This window comes from Frieseomelitta varia, unplaced genomic scaffold (genome assembly GCF_011392965.1).
Source record: "Frieseomelitta varia isolate USP_RPSP 00005682 unplaced genomic scaffold, Fvar_1.2 scaffold_586, whole genome shotgun sequence".
In the NCBI taxonomy this organism is placed as follows: domain Eukaryota; kingdom Metazoa; phylum Arthropoda; class Insecta; order Hymenoptera; family Apidae; genus Frieseomelitta; species Frieseomelitta varia.
The window spans coordinates 14,791-29,836 of NW_025110352.1; the positions used below are offsets into that span (position 1 = coordinate 14,791).

At 39.2% G+C, this 15,046-nt stretch overlaps 1 protein-coding gene across 1 annotated transcript; it reads left to right on the top strand.

The window, feature by feature from the left end:
- Positions 1 to 397: 397 nt before the first annotated feature.
- On the top strand, positions 398 to 13,634 carry LOC122534321 (the record flags this gene model as incomplete). The annotated part of the gene is made up of 3 exons (XM_043664837.1): positions 398 to 525; positions 10,369 to 10,537; positions 11,332 to 13,634. Coding segments are annotated over 3 exons (389 nt in total), but the record flags the coding sequence as incomplete, so codon positions are not given.
- Between the last annotated feature and the right edge of the window lie 1,412 nt (positions 13,635 to 15,046).

Genomic DNA, 15,046 nt, shown 5'->3' on the forward strand with positions numbered 1-15,046 from the left:
AGAGAAGCACGAACTTGCTTTCGTTGCACAAGTATGTACTGTATTATAGCAAAAGAAGTCGAAAATAATGAAAGACATCATGGAATAAAGGACAAGATATTTCGTGCTTTGACGCCAGCAATTTATTTAGAAAATATTCTTTCGTTGAGATCGTTATTGTTAGTTTGTCTTTTTGAACAAAACAAAAGTTATATTTTTCTTGGAATCATTTTGCTCTGCATCTTTTTGTATCCTTTTGCTTAAATGAATATTTACGATAAGGGATGCAAAGAAAAATCATTCTTTCGTATGAAACGACATATTAAGCTAATTGAAATTTAATATCCATTACATTTTTATGAAGAGACCATATAGTAATACACATAATTATAAACGATTTTATCATTTTATTTTCCAGTTCCAAAAACCGAAATCCTGGGTGCACCAGATCTGTATATCAATCGAGGTAGCACGATCAACCTGACGTGCGTGGTTCTTCTAAGTCCAGAACCACCAGCCTACATATTTTGGAATCATAACGACGCGGTAAGTATCGATAAATGATCTTGAAAGACCGTCTAACAACCTTTCTCGAGTAAGAGAGACCTAACAAAACCCGTGAACGCATAAATTTCTAAATACATAAGTGTAAATACGAGGAGCACCGTGAAACTGCAATTTATAACCGAGACAGTTTGTGTCAATACGTATCAACTTCGCACGAGAATAATTGATGGCGATAGTTTTTGAACGTTTCGCTGTTGCCTGATATCTCGAAACTTGTATGTGCACATTCTGCAAGCATCGAGTAAATTCTCCGTTCCTGTCTGAACGAAGTTCCTTTGAAATTTGTCATCTTTCGCTCGAGATTATTTTGCTTCCGTGTGATTTTTTCCCAGAGAAAATCGATATACGCCAACTTCAGAAATTGAGAGAAAATAAATCTCGTCATAAAGAATATTTAACTGAGTTCATTTCTAATTTAATAATAATAATGTTTTATATTTAATAATGTTTTATAAGTATGACATAATTTATATTTATTATAAATCTTATATAATTTATTACAAGTTATTATAAACCGCTTGTGAAAAAATTTGAAATTTCGAAATACAATAAAGTCTAAAGTATGTCGAGTAGACGTCTTTATATTTTGGATACTAATAAGTTTCATTTCGAATATTCTTTCTTATAATGTACAACAGATAATTTTTTTAACACCTCTGAAACTTAAGTTCTCAACATACTTTTATCAAGCAACGCCCTCTATCACGTTTTAAAGTTTGTACCCAGTACTTTTACTCAAATATTCTCACAAAATATTCTCACACAAATCCCACCTAAAGTATTCTTTACACTTCCCTCGCCACGTATAATTTCAAACGTAGGAAAAATGTTTGCAAATTTTTGTTTCCTGGCAAACAATTACCACAAATCACGCGGCATTGATCACAATTAAAGTTTTACTTATTGTTAGATATGACTTTTTAGTCCTTGCTGGAAATAAGTTGTTGTTCCTTCCAACTACTCCCGTATGTGGCTGAGTACGTAGTAACGTAAAGAAACGGTCTATAAAGCACCGTCGAGCGTTCGAGCGAACGAAACACCGATAAATTTTGATAATCGTGACGTTGGTAACTGTGAAATTGTCAGTAGGGACACGACTAATAACGGCACATGGGAAACACCATTAGGCCCATTAAGTCTGGCCAACAGCCTTGGGATTTCCAAGCGCGGCTACGTACAGGTCCAGCGAGCCTCAAGATGAATTCCATGGCACGTGACTAACGCCTGCAGTCGAGACTGGAACTGAATACAGGACTATGGGGACTGAAGTAATTAGCAGAACGATGGGAAAACTAGGAAAGCTAATTCTAGCTACCATCATTATTGATAGAAATTTGTATAAATATCAGGAGTTATGGTATCATCTCCAATTAAATATGAGAGGATTTTAAAAGATGATTAAACTTCTAATCTAATCTTTAGTAAACGATGGATGAAGATACGAATAGAATTTTGGTTCTAAATCTGGCTTAAGTAATTTAAAAAAAAACGGTGCTGACATTCTGATGCTTTCAAATGTCAGTATAAATTGATGATCAGGTGATTGTACAAGGATAAAATCGAAGAACATTAGTCAGGGCGACAAAATTACTCCTAACTTTTCTCGGCTATCTACGATCCCTCGACGCGAGGTCCATAAATCTCAAAAAGTCGCAGGAAAGCGGGAAAAAGCAAAACACCGGCCGTCAAAGTCACGATTTCGCCTGGATGCAATGCTTCTCGATGGAAGGGGGACGAGGACGGAGTTTCACGGGAAAACGATTCACGGAAAGTTTCGCAACACGTCGTGCATGGAGTGCAAACCGATAAGGAAGGGAACACGAATCGTCCCTAGAGGTGAACCAAGGCGAAATTGCAATCCCTCGATGATAAGGTCAGATGAATCGATCGATCCGTGGCACGAAACATTTTCCAACCGCAAGGAATCATCGGAGTTCGCCAGAGTTTCCCCTTACGCTTCAATAAACCTCATCCCTTTGATTTCGATTGAATTTCGAGACGTCGCCGCTATGCTCGATCCACGTGCAACCGAGGAACGTGTGTTTCCTACCGGTTTGCCGCGGATCTGTCCTCTCTGCGTCGAGCATCCGGTGTACGTGTGTATCCGGATCTACATTCATTCCACGTGTTTCTTTCTCTCTCTTCCTCTCTGAACGTACATGTACGTTTGTAAACAGAGAAAACCGAACTGGTTGCAATTAAATTGACTTAACAATTTGCTGGTTGCGACGAGAGCAGACATCTCGTGTATCTTTCGATCGTTGATCTATTTTCTCTGGCCAGCCATCTATCTTTTTTTCTTCTGTATTCTCCCGTTTTCCCTCGCATTTTCCACCATATGTTCATTAATAGTAACTCGAGTACCTGTTATTTATTCGGTTTAATTAAAAAGGATAATCAAAAAATGATTATCGATCAAACGGTCTCAAATGAGAAAGATTAGAACGATTTACAGTAATTACTGAAATAGAATTGTGTATTTGAGATGGAATGATGTGAGATTTCATTTTTTTAATGTAAAATTGTGTAATGTAAAATTGTACTTTAATATAATATACTTTAATAAAATTGTAATATAATTTAATGTAAAATTGTGTGTGTGTGTGTGATGTTAATTATTGGCTATTATGAATATACGTATTTCTATATTAATTACTATTTGTATTTCAAATAATTTTTGATGATAATATTTGTTCTCTCTAATTAATTCTTATATATAATCATCAAATTAAATCAGAGCATGTCTGTTGCCAATCTTCAGTGATAAATCACGTAATATTTTAACATATTCTTTCTTAGTGAATTTATTAAATTCGCAATATATACTATATATCCTCACTATATTTGTGATACAATAACGAAAGAAAGAAATCAAAGGAAAATACAATTACTGGTTATTTACTATGTTTGTATTTATAATGAAATTGTAACAATAATCGAGAGCACGTATTTCTTTGTGCACTTGTGCTTCATTGAGAGCTTTACTTATAAAGTCAATAATGAAATCGAAGAAAAACAGAAGAGGCGGAAATCAATTTCTCTTTGCTTTAAATTTCGCGTTTCGTAGATATTCCGTATGAATAGAACGATATTTACTGATTTGTCTGATTACATTTCATTAGGTGACTTTCTGGGTCAACTTTTTCCCCGCGAACCTCGACTAGTACGTCACCGAAAGAGGACGACCGAGGGATCTGAAAACGGAAGCTATCGGAAATCGTTATTTCTTTTGACCGATATATTTACAAATCTAAATATCGAGAGTTGGAAATTGACTATAATTGAAATAATTTTATCTCCTCGAAAGAACGAGAGAAAAGATCGATCAAGGAAACATTACACATTCTCTTTTTATTACACGATCGGTAATTGAATGCCAAATTTATGATCTGAAAATTCGTACTAATTCTTACTATCACAAACGTACTAAATTGATTTGATCGTTCCATTCGTTTACTTGAATGAGATCCTATTAAGGAACAGTTAAACGAGATACAATATCGCGTCTTATTTAATCGTGGACGATTGCCAAAAAGACAAGGCAAAGATGTTGCCAAATCGGTTTCCACAGTATTACGACAGAAATAAAAACACATTTTCTGGATTTGTAACATTTGTTCACAATAACAGGTACTGTAAATTGACGTTTGGTCGGTATAATTTAATCCTCTACAGTTTAATCCTAAAACATGTTATTTCTGAAAGCCTAACAATCGTTTGATAAGTCATTCGGAATTACTTTTTAAAAAATTCCAATTAAAATACAATACAACGAAAGATTAGTCAGAATGATAAGACGCGTGTATTGTCCTAAAATGATAAAAGCGTTTCAGAAACAAAATTACAAGCCAAACATTGTTCGAACGAATGCCAAACGATTACATCGATTGCAAGTATAAACGATCCACGAAGTGATACGAACTTCCCCGCTTGTTGTAATCGATTTTTGTTAATCGTTTAAGTTACATTATCTCATTGTGACTAACTTCGTGAAACTTTGGCTAATGGAATGAAAGTTGGAAAGGACTCCCTTCGATTCCGATTTGTAACTTTTATGCTGGATTCACCGTGTTCGAAACTTCTCGGATCTTATATAATATACGATTCTTATTACAGAAACTTCGTTTATCTAAGACTACCAATAAATTATTCATATAATATAACTTTACATTCTTCTTTTCACTATCTATGGATTTTCATTCCAATAATTAGAACTTTTATTCAGATAGGTAAATTCAGTCAAACATTATGAAATTCCAGTTCAATAAATGGAGTTCTATCATATTAATAATACATACTATCATTCACAAATATCGGGACACTTTGATAAATTGCATTAAGAGTGTATATGTATTTTGTCAAATTCCTAAATTAATACAACAAGCCATGTTATTACAAATTGTAAATTTGTTATTGTACACTACATTTCTAAGATTAAATTTCGCGCCATGACAGTCCATTACACGTAGCTATGACGACAGCAAAAAATAAAATAATTAGAAAGTCACTTTTCCTTAAACTTGTGATAAAATTGAAGTAAAGTAAGTGTTCCGATACCTATGAACGGCAACATATATTTATGAACATATTTATGAACATATTTATTTGCATATCACAACTGGAGATTTTAACGAAATCAAAAACTCCTTACCGTCTGTAGTTCCAAACGAAGTTCCGCGCATGCGCACAAAGGACGGCGACAGGCGCAGCAACTCGTCTCGTCGTTCTGATTTTTCTTCTTTGTCTATCACCAACACTTATTCACACTATTTAAGCACAGGAAGAAAAAGGGGCGAGAAAAAGAGGAAGGGGAAGAAAAAAAAGAAAGGGAGACTGTTTGTTTTATGACAGCATAGTTTCAAATCAACGTTATTTGCACACGCATCAACACAAGGGAACATGTCTTCGACGCGACGCGCACCACGCAGTCGACGAAAGCTAGCTTTATTTACAACTGTTTACCTATCGGATACAATTTCAGACTCGAATGTCTACAAAAAGCTTGATACAGTCCTCCACGAGAGCTCGTGTTACCTCCATGCGTGACTCGTTACGAAAAAACGCGCCATTTGCCGGTTTCGGCCGCGCCAAATAAAGGTGGACACATTTCATCGCTTTTGTGCTCGCACAATGTGACAAACTTCACTCACTTCGCTCCTTTCTCTCGAAAAATAAACGCGACGCACAAATGTTAAAACGCGATTACGACGCAGAAAATTACGGAGTTATTCGATACTTTGCTGATGTTTCAATTTAGAACGTTGTTGCGACTGTTGGAGTAACGATAGAAAAAGGTTATGGCGCGAAGATTTTGTCAATTGAGAGATTCTCAAGTTAAACTCACAAAAAGATCCGAGACACTTTTACAATATACTTATTATCACGAATGAGCCGTCGTTTGTGGTGATTGGTGAAGGACACGAACCTACGATTGTTATTTCGACCGGATTTTAACAAGAAACGTTCAATCAGCACAGATACTTTGTACAAACTAACACAACGTTTATGCGTCTTAAACATTGTTATATAAAGTCCCGCTAGATGGCAGTGGCGACTGGCACCTGTAACGTGCCGCTAATAAATTGAATTTTCAAACGATTTACTTGTAGCTATTTATTAAGAAACGATATTCGTTTTATTTAAAAATTTAATTGACATTTGAATTTACCCAGTTTGTTAGTTCATCAATTGATAAACGAACGGTTATGTCAAATATAATACAAAAATATGTTATATACGTATCTTATTTCATTAAAAAGAAGAAAAGGAACAGAGTAATGTGAGTACAAAATTTTCGAAGCATTATTTTTAGTATCTCTAAAATGTTCTCAAAGCAAAGTGAGAATTTTTTAAAGAATACAAGTGTAATAACAGTGCTAATAAAGATTTCTTAGATTGAAAATACTATCGATAATCAGACTCTTCAAAAACACTTTATTTCTTCCTCTCGACGTACATTTCCGAACGAATTGGCTAGAAGCTAGCGAGAAATCGCAAAATAAAAGGCAATCTGCGGGTGCAACGGCAGATCTTTACTCGACCTCAACAAATGAGGAAACAATTGGACCAAGGAACAAGAATATCTCTGACTTCGAATTGGAAAATATATTTTGCAGAAAATGAGACGGGTTTGTAGGAAATGGCGGTCATGACATGGTAACCGCTTGTTTTTTGCCATTTATACGTTTTCAGCGAGTGTATTGTACAACATTTCATGCTGAATTTAAGATCCGCCCGTTGACGATAAATAAGTCTTCTGCTTAAAGAAACTTGTTATAAATTTAGAATGTTTGTAGTTACGTTTTTATGGTGAAAAGTTTCTGAATATTAAAAAGTAAAGTAAATGTTAACAACTCCATGTAGGTTCTTTAACTATAATTCGAAAATAAAGTCAGGGGAATATAAGAGGAAATATTACAAGAATAGAGATTAAACATCTACCGCCTATGTGTACAATCGATTGATTGCATGTTAAAACTTCGTTCACTAGTCGGTCGTTGCCCAAAGGAATAATTTTAATTTTGCGAATATCCATCACAATAAATTGAACCCGGAGTTTCCAACGTCCTAAAGCGATTTCACGTAATAAAGAGAACCGTTCGAGTGATCCTGAAGGATTCAATCAAAGCTGAAAGGCTATCGATTTAAATGAAGTAGATAAATTAAGATCGGGTCGGGGCGGGGACGGGGAAAAAAAGCGAACTTGAGAAAGGCGAGAAGAGACGATATAAGTCAAGGGGAAAAGTGCCAGGATGAAGAAAGAAGGAAAGAATCTGGGGACAAGGGAGTCGTTATCGAGACGTAGGAGAAGACTGATAAGACAAAAGTAGTAACGTGCTGGGTGGAAACCATTCCAATGGACCATTGAACCCAAGATGTTCCATCGAGTCACCGAAGATTCCCATAGGACGCCAATTTCTCCTATGAACGCGTAATGAGGCTGACGAGACTCTCTTCTCGTTTCCTTCCATTTCCATTTCCTCCTTTCGAGGCCATGCAGAACTGTCGCTCGACACGCGCTTAAAACTTCTTCAAATTACGAGCTCCACGAATGCAGCGAAATTATCTAGTTCGTTGAACTGTGTCGTTCTGTTCACTGACATCGAACAAATATCTCGGAAATCTGGTAGCCCGCAATTCAGAAACAGTGGAATTTTGATTTTCCTCACTCGTCGGATCCGTTGTTACCCTGTGCTCGTCAACATCGTTTTTATTTGATCCTTTTCGAGTCTTTTCGAACACTCCTCGTTGTCCTATTTCTGATGACAGCGAATTCGTCGATACAACGAAGAGGAAAGATGACGGATTCTTTACATCGTTAAGAAAGCGGACGTTGTTCAAATGCCTACTTTGCCTCGTGTTCTTTTCCTTTTCGGAATTTTTCACACTTCTGCTTCATTCCATTATTTCTTCGATCAGAGGAATTTTTCAGATGCAAAAAATGAATACTAAAAGTTTGATAGATGTGCAAGCCTGCATTTCTTCTATTACTTTTCATTATCTTGTACTGTTCTAAATACGAGAGTCGGAGAAGGATCAAGGACTTTTAAAAAGGGTGGGTAGAAAGTAGGGTGATTGGGTGATTTAATACTAAACCAACCCTCCAGGAAGCTGAAGTAGAGGGAAAATGCGGTAGTACGAAGGTAGGTAAGTGGTTGTGGTGAGCAGTAAAAAAGGTGAAAGATCCTGATTTTAAGGTAGGTCGGCTGTAATTGGGGTGCGCAGTACCCCATTGTACAGAAAATTAGGAAGCGAATTTTATAGCAATGTTTTAACGGCCACGATCAAGACTTTTCTAATTAAGTGCTTACCATCCGTGTCGTTAATAGCTTATTTTGTCGCTAAGAGGATTATTAGGAAATTTTTAAGAGGTTTAAGGTTGTCGTTTTAAAGTGCTAAAGACTGCGTCAAAGACTTCGTTCCATTGCACGAATGAAAGCGATAACAATTTCCTTTCATTCGACGTGTATTTATATTTAAAAATATTCAATAACATTGTTTGCAATATACACGTACGAAAAATCGTTTACAAAAATTGTCAAAACACAATACGTTAAACGATACGATCGTGAATACGATAAGATAAAAATAATAATTTCACGCGACACGATGTCAATTCGAAATTTCAGATTTCGCTGCTACAAAAGTTCGACCGAGTGTATGCTGGGATCGCGTCGAGCACGAACGAAGGGATAAAACCGTGTGCGTCCGTTATTAGCTCGTCATACACGAAGCTCGGATTAATCATGCACTTTCTAGTGAAAGTTTCGCATATTATTCTGCGTTATATCATGGACTAGATAACAGAATACCAAGAAGAGAATGGCTTATCACGCTCGTGGCTTGCAACTTTCTCGTCCGATTAATCATATTTTGAACCACTTGTATTCTCAAACGTGAAATAGAAAATGGATCATCTACATTTCGTCTACAAATTCTAACTAATCTTATTGATTTTATCCATACCATGGAAATGGTTCTCTAACATAAAATTCTATCTTTGTACATATATTATATATATAATTATATATATCATTATTATGCATATATTATTATATAGATTAGAATTTGTTCGTAGAAATATTTCTCAAATGAAAATAATATAGGTATATTTTTATATACCAATGTAACATCAAGATATCTATAATTTTCTCCTTCGTTTGCACGACCATCAGACAAACACTCGTGCACGCATTCGAAACGCTTTTACCGTTTATTTACCGGAATCGAGCGTTGAGGACGATGGCGACGGCAGCCGCGAGAAAAAAAAAATATTCGAGGAAGCGAGTTTCAAGAAATTTCGCTGAAGGTGTCCTCCCTTAAGACGGTCTTAAGATGGCACGTAAGAGCAGCGCACCGAAGGCTCGGGCTGCAGATCATTTATTTAGAAATCCGTCTCGGCTCTGACGACACCGGCACCGCTTCTAGCTGTCTCACCAGCGAGCATCGACCCTCGCGACCCCTGTTAAAGAGACACTCGCGAGGAACGTCAAGTGGAACAGGCACAGGATAAACAGAACGTTTTCCAGGGCTCTGGCACTGTGTACCAGGTGCACGTTCGGACGTTGCTCTGTGTTGGCCTTTCTGAATCTATGTGCACAAACGCTCGAAGAAAAGAACGTAGAAATCTAAGCGAAATCGTGACGGCCACGGCAAATTTTCCGCACAGCGGAGTAAAAGTACGACGAGCCGGAGAAGCTTCGTAACAAGGAACTGCAATATTGTTGCTATTGTGAAAACTCGCTGACTACACATCCGAGGAAAACAACGAGACTAATCTCCCACGGTTGAAACGTGTACACGTGGGTGTGTAAGCACGGAGCAAACGTAATTATTTGATACTTGAAATCGTAGAAACGTAATAAATAACAGTTCATTAAAGGAATAGTTCTTTCAATCGCAGAAAATCTGTTATTCCCAAAGGTACTACACGCTTCGTAAATGGTCCCGTTGTATTTATTTCAAAGACCCTGAAGAAACAGAGAAAACGAAGAGCTCTATACAAATATAAATTCCAGACTGCTCTTAGCTTCTCAGATGTTTGAGGTACATTTGTACGATACTAATTCTACTTCTCGATTAACAAGTAAATCGTACAGTTGGAGGAAAGCGAAAACTTTTTCTCTATTTCCTCGAGTCATCATTCGCAGAACGACAACGAACATCTCGAACAGCTTTCAGTTCTCAAACAAATGAAACAAGATTGCCACGTTCGTTCTCTCTGATTCGTCCTTTTTAATGTCATGTTCCCGTTTCAGAATATCATTAGAATCCTTCAACGTTGCTCGACTGAAAACATCCCCATTTTGACCATTGTTGCAGATAATCACCTACGATCCGACCAGAGGCGGTGTGTCCGTGGTCACGGAAAAGGGTGACATCACCAGGAGTTTCCTGTTGGTGCAGGAAGCAAAGCCATCGGACTCTGGCCGGTATACTTGTAATCCCAGCAATGCTCAATCAAAATCGATCACCGTTCACGTACTCAATGGTGAGTGATTTCGACTTAATTGCGAGCCGTCTTTCTGCCCGACTCATTATCAAACCTAAATGACGATATTGGTCGTCGACGAACGGTTTTTCGGTAGCGGATCATTAGCGTCGATTGGATGGATCCTTAAAGAGAACGTAAATTAATAAACGCCGCCGGTTTCCGCGAAGGCGCGGAATTTCTTTTACCGGACAAATTAATAACGAGGGAGACCGAAGAGAGAACGACGGTCCCGGAATATTAATTTAAAATTGATCAACGTCAAACGAAGAAAAGGAAAGAGGGAGAGGCGGAGTTTCAGAACAGAGAACAGAAGATCTGGCTTCGACACACGCGTTTAATTAATGAATCCCCCCCCCCTCCCTACTCACCTTCGTTGCATCGGTTAACGGAATTTCCGTGTAAAGCACCAACACGTTTACGGCCGACGTTTGCACACTTCGACGTATTTGTACGCGAAGCACAATCGTAACGACTGAACGTATAGGCTAAATGTAGACGGGCGCGTATGTGGCCGTGTATACATATGCATGAGAAACGTATTCGAACGTAGGGACGTTAAACACAATGGCTTTGCCTTAGCGACAAAGCCAGTTTGCCATCGTAATTAACTCGACTAGATGAAATTAAAGTATACAGCCTGGAACTTCTTTGACCTGCGTGCAGACTTTGTGTCGCGAACAAGAGGCACGAGTCCCCGTCGAGCTCATGCACTGAGCGAACAACGTGTTATTACTTTCACAAAACGCCACGCCGGCTTCTTCAGAAAATTTAAGTGTTGTCCCCTGTTTCAGGAGAGTATCCCGCGGCAATGCAGCACGGCGGCCAAGCCAAGCAACCAAGACTCTACTCCCTCCTTCTCTGTCTGTGTTTGCTGCTTTACTAACCGTTTCATCACGGAGACGATGCTCCCTCTCCTCTTTCGCGCGAACGAACGGTGAACGAAAGACTGCCACCGCGAGAACCGGCCGATCGGGCATCGACCGGCGCACCCTCGAGGAAAGTACGCGTGTTCGTGCAATCTCGGAGATCGCACGGTGGTGCCAGTGATCCAGCGAGTACCTAACCACGACGCCGGTACGTCGTTAGCGTGGACGAACGAGACACAGTGTACGCGAAACGCGAATGTTGCCCCCCGGAAATGCAACGTGCGGACAGTGCGCGATTTCGAAAGGAACCGCAACGTCGGGAGCGACGATGCGGCAACGTTTCGACGGGACGCGACAAAGTGACTGATCGTAATCGCGAATGAACACGCAACGCGCCAACGTAATGGATTTCGACGCCAGGGAAATAACGCTGCCGTGACAGCGGCTCGAGAAACGATTAAGCACGAAACAGCTGCGGAACAGAGTAGGAAATTGAGACGGCGAGAGGCAAAGAATCAGCGGAACAGAGGACCGAGAGGAAGAACAAGTGGAACGGAACAAGCATATCGGGACAAAGGCGAGAACCGGGAGTACAAGGGATCGTCTTTCCTCCGCAATTATTCAACCACGTTGACAGGATGTGTGACGAAAGGTGGAAGAGAGACGGCGAACGAGCGAGAACGAGAAAATACGAAAGGAGAAGGTTGCGCGGGGTATCGATCGGCAATCAGATTCGTCGGAAAGGGTGAATCGTTGCCGTGCATCGATCGTATCGCGACACTGATGTACTCTGATATCGATATCTACCGGGCAACAAGTCGAAATGCTCGAGCATTCGATCTGAGCGTCAAGTTCGCGCAGCATCACTCGCACAGCTTCCGGTACTGCGGACCTCGTCACGTCGACATTTATACACGATACGCTTTCGATGGAGACAATGAACTCGCGATCTCTCGACGATGAGTAAGGTTTTAAAAAAAGAAGGAAAAAATTAGAAAAAACAAGAAAAAAGAAAAAAAGAAAAAGATCTCCCTCGATAAGAATTCTAGCCATGTAAGAGCCAATCTCACACGTGTTTTTTCTAACGGATCCATCTGCTCTGCTTACCATTCGTTTCACCAACACGCCAAACGCTCTGCTCGATCGTTTTTCTACGCGTCGTCTATTTACGCGGTCTCTTTCTCGCTCGGTCGCTTTCAACGCCGTTCGGTCACAAGAGCTTTCTAATTTACGAGACACAGGCACGATTGCGATTCACGTGTTACGTAGAACGGAAGTCAGTATACGATTAAGCGTAACGAATGAATTTCACAGGCTGACGCACGCTGGCGAAACTCGACTGCGACCGAGCAATTAATTCGCCGCTATCACGACTCGATCATAATAAGTTTATTTAGTTCGGCGACCGATACACACGCGTACACACAGGCACATACCAACCTCGTTGCACGAGCAAAGTTCCATCGTATGGCGAAACTGACGTTTCACGCAAATCGATTAATGCGAACACATCGTACACACCGCGAAATTGTACGTCTATTAAAACGCTAAACGGAACGTACGTATTGTCTGCTTATTGCGCGAAACCGAACGTGACTGCTCCCTGGTTAAAAACAAATTAACAACACCACGAACTGATGAATTATTCGATGATTAAGAAGAATTTATTTTAACAGATTGTCGATCAATCCTGTTACATTCTTCCTTTTGCCATTCTGACATTTAACTCTCCAGTACGCATATTGAGTCCGTGATACTCACGAATATGTTGCTACTAGCGAAGAGTTAAATAAGAGTTGTACTTTATCATTGCGTAATACATCTTTGAAACGTTATCTCATTCGCTAATTGCACGGTCAATGCAATTATCTTTATAGCTAATCCCGGCTGAAGGTGTTTTATTTCGTAAATTAAACTGTTCGATATCTATGTTTTAATTTATATCGCATTGATTTCAGCGGAGGGAAATTGAAGCATCGCGCAGGATATCGAGTATAATGCGGAATATTCATGCAATTTTAACGAGAGTATAAATTCTATTTTCCTCGCGTACGTGAAACATAGATCGATATCGCGTCAATATTTTTTCCCTCCCCTTCCCATAATAAAGCCGAGCGTCGGCTGGCAAACAATTTATTTCAAACTCAATTGCAACGCGCATCTCGGTAATGTTCGAAGTTGCGAATCTGCATTTTCATCGTTGCCGGTTTACGTTGCCTCGAGAAGAGGGTAGAACGCCTCTTCGATTTCTACGATGCTCGAAACGAGAGTACGAGACGAGAGAGAAAGAGAGAGAAAAAAGAAAAGAGAAGCAGCGAATCGGACCAGGAGGCGAGAGAAATAAAAAGAAACAGAATGGATTGAACACTTCGATGGAAGGTACAAGACGTGAACGTATTTGTCTAATCGATTGGCAGAACGCGAACGAATGGGATGCACGCGGTGGGATTAACTTTCGTAATTTGCTCTTTTCACCATCGCTGGCTATTCATCATCGCCGAGCAAAAGTTCAACTTGAAAATCGAATTCAGTATAATAGCATCCGTCATAATCCGCGTCATTCATCGGGTAACAAACGTTGCGCTCCTCCTCGTAGCGAATAAAAATTTATTTCAATCCATTTACCTGAAATTTGCGGGAAAGGGGAGGCTCGAGCCGAACAAACCGTTCAATTGTTTAATTATTCGCGAATTATTGCGAAACTTTTGTCAACGCGAGTAATTTTCGAAACGACGACCGTTGGCCGGGAGCCTTTCAAGCATTCGTGCAATCAACGTTTTTTAATCGTCAATTTCGAACTCCTCTTGTCTCTCGAATTTTATCAACAAATGAATTTCGCACCGAAACCGCTGCCCGGTTAACAAAATAATTCTCTTCTTTTCTGAAATCGCCCGACGATTCGATAATGTTCCCTGTTATAAACGCGAGCGCAGGTAAAACGAATGATTTTGCGCGATTTTTTTTTTTTTTTTTTTATTCGACCCGATTCGATTCGATCTTTACAGCGCCGACAGAGCACTCGCATCCAGCGGAAAAATTCAATCGTTTCGCTGCCAACAACGACATTCAAAGAGAACACAATGCGAAATAATCGCGGTATAACCATCGCCGTAATCGTACATCGTCGTCGGTATCAGCATCTCCAGAATGATTGCAATACTCTGTCCACATATCAATCGTGCGAACAATACCAATGTCGCGAACATTCGAGAAACAATATTGCGAATGTTTGAGAAATTGAATTTTTTCTCCTTTCTCTTTTTTTCCTTTCTTTCTTTTTTTTTTCTTTTTTTTNTTTTTTTTTTTTTTTTTTTTTTTTTTTTTTTTTTTTTTTTTTTTGCCACGTCGAATCGATGATTTTAATCCATCATCTCTTCGTTCTTTGAACGAAAAAACGCGCACGCAGATTGAAATCTGACTTTCGAAACAATCGTCAATTGTATCGCAAATATGTGTACAACAATCACGTATGTAATCCGAGCCGATAATAAATCTCGAACGCTTTTATACGCGATTTTATATCGACCTTTTAGTACGATTTTTCTTGCCGCAATAACAGAAGCGAAACAGATCAGCCGTCGATTCGAAAGAAATGCAAAACAAATTGGAAATATCGTTTCTTAAGTACGTCCGTAACAGT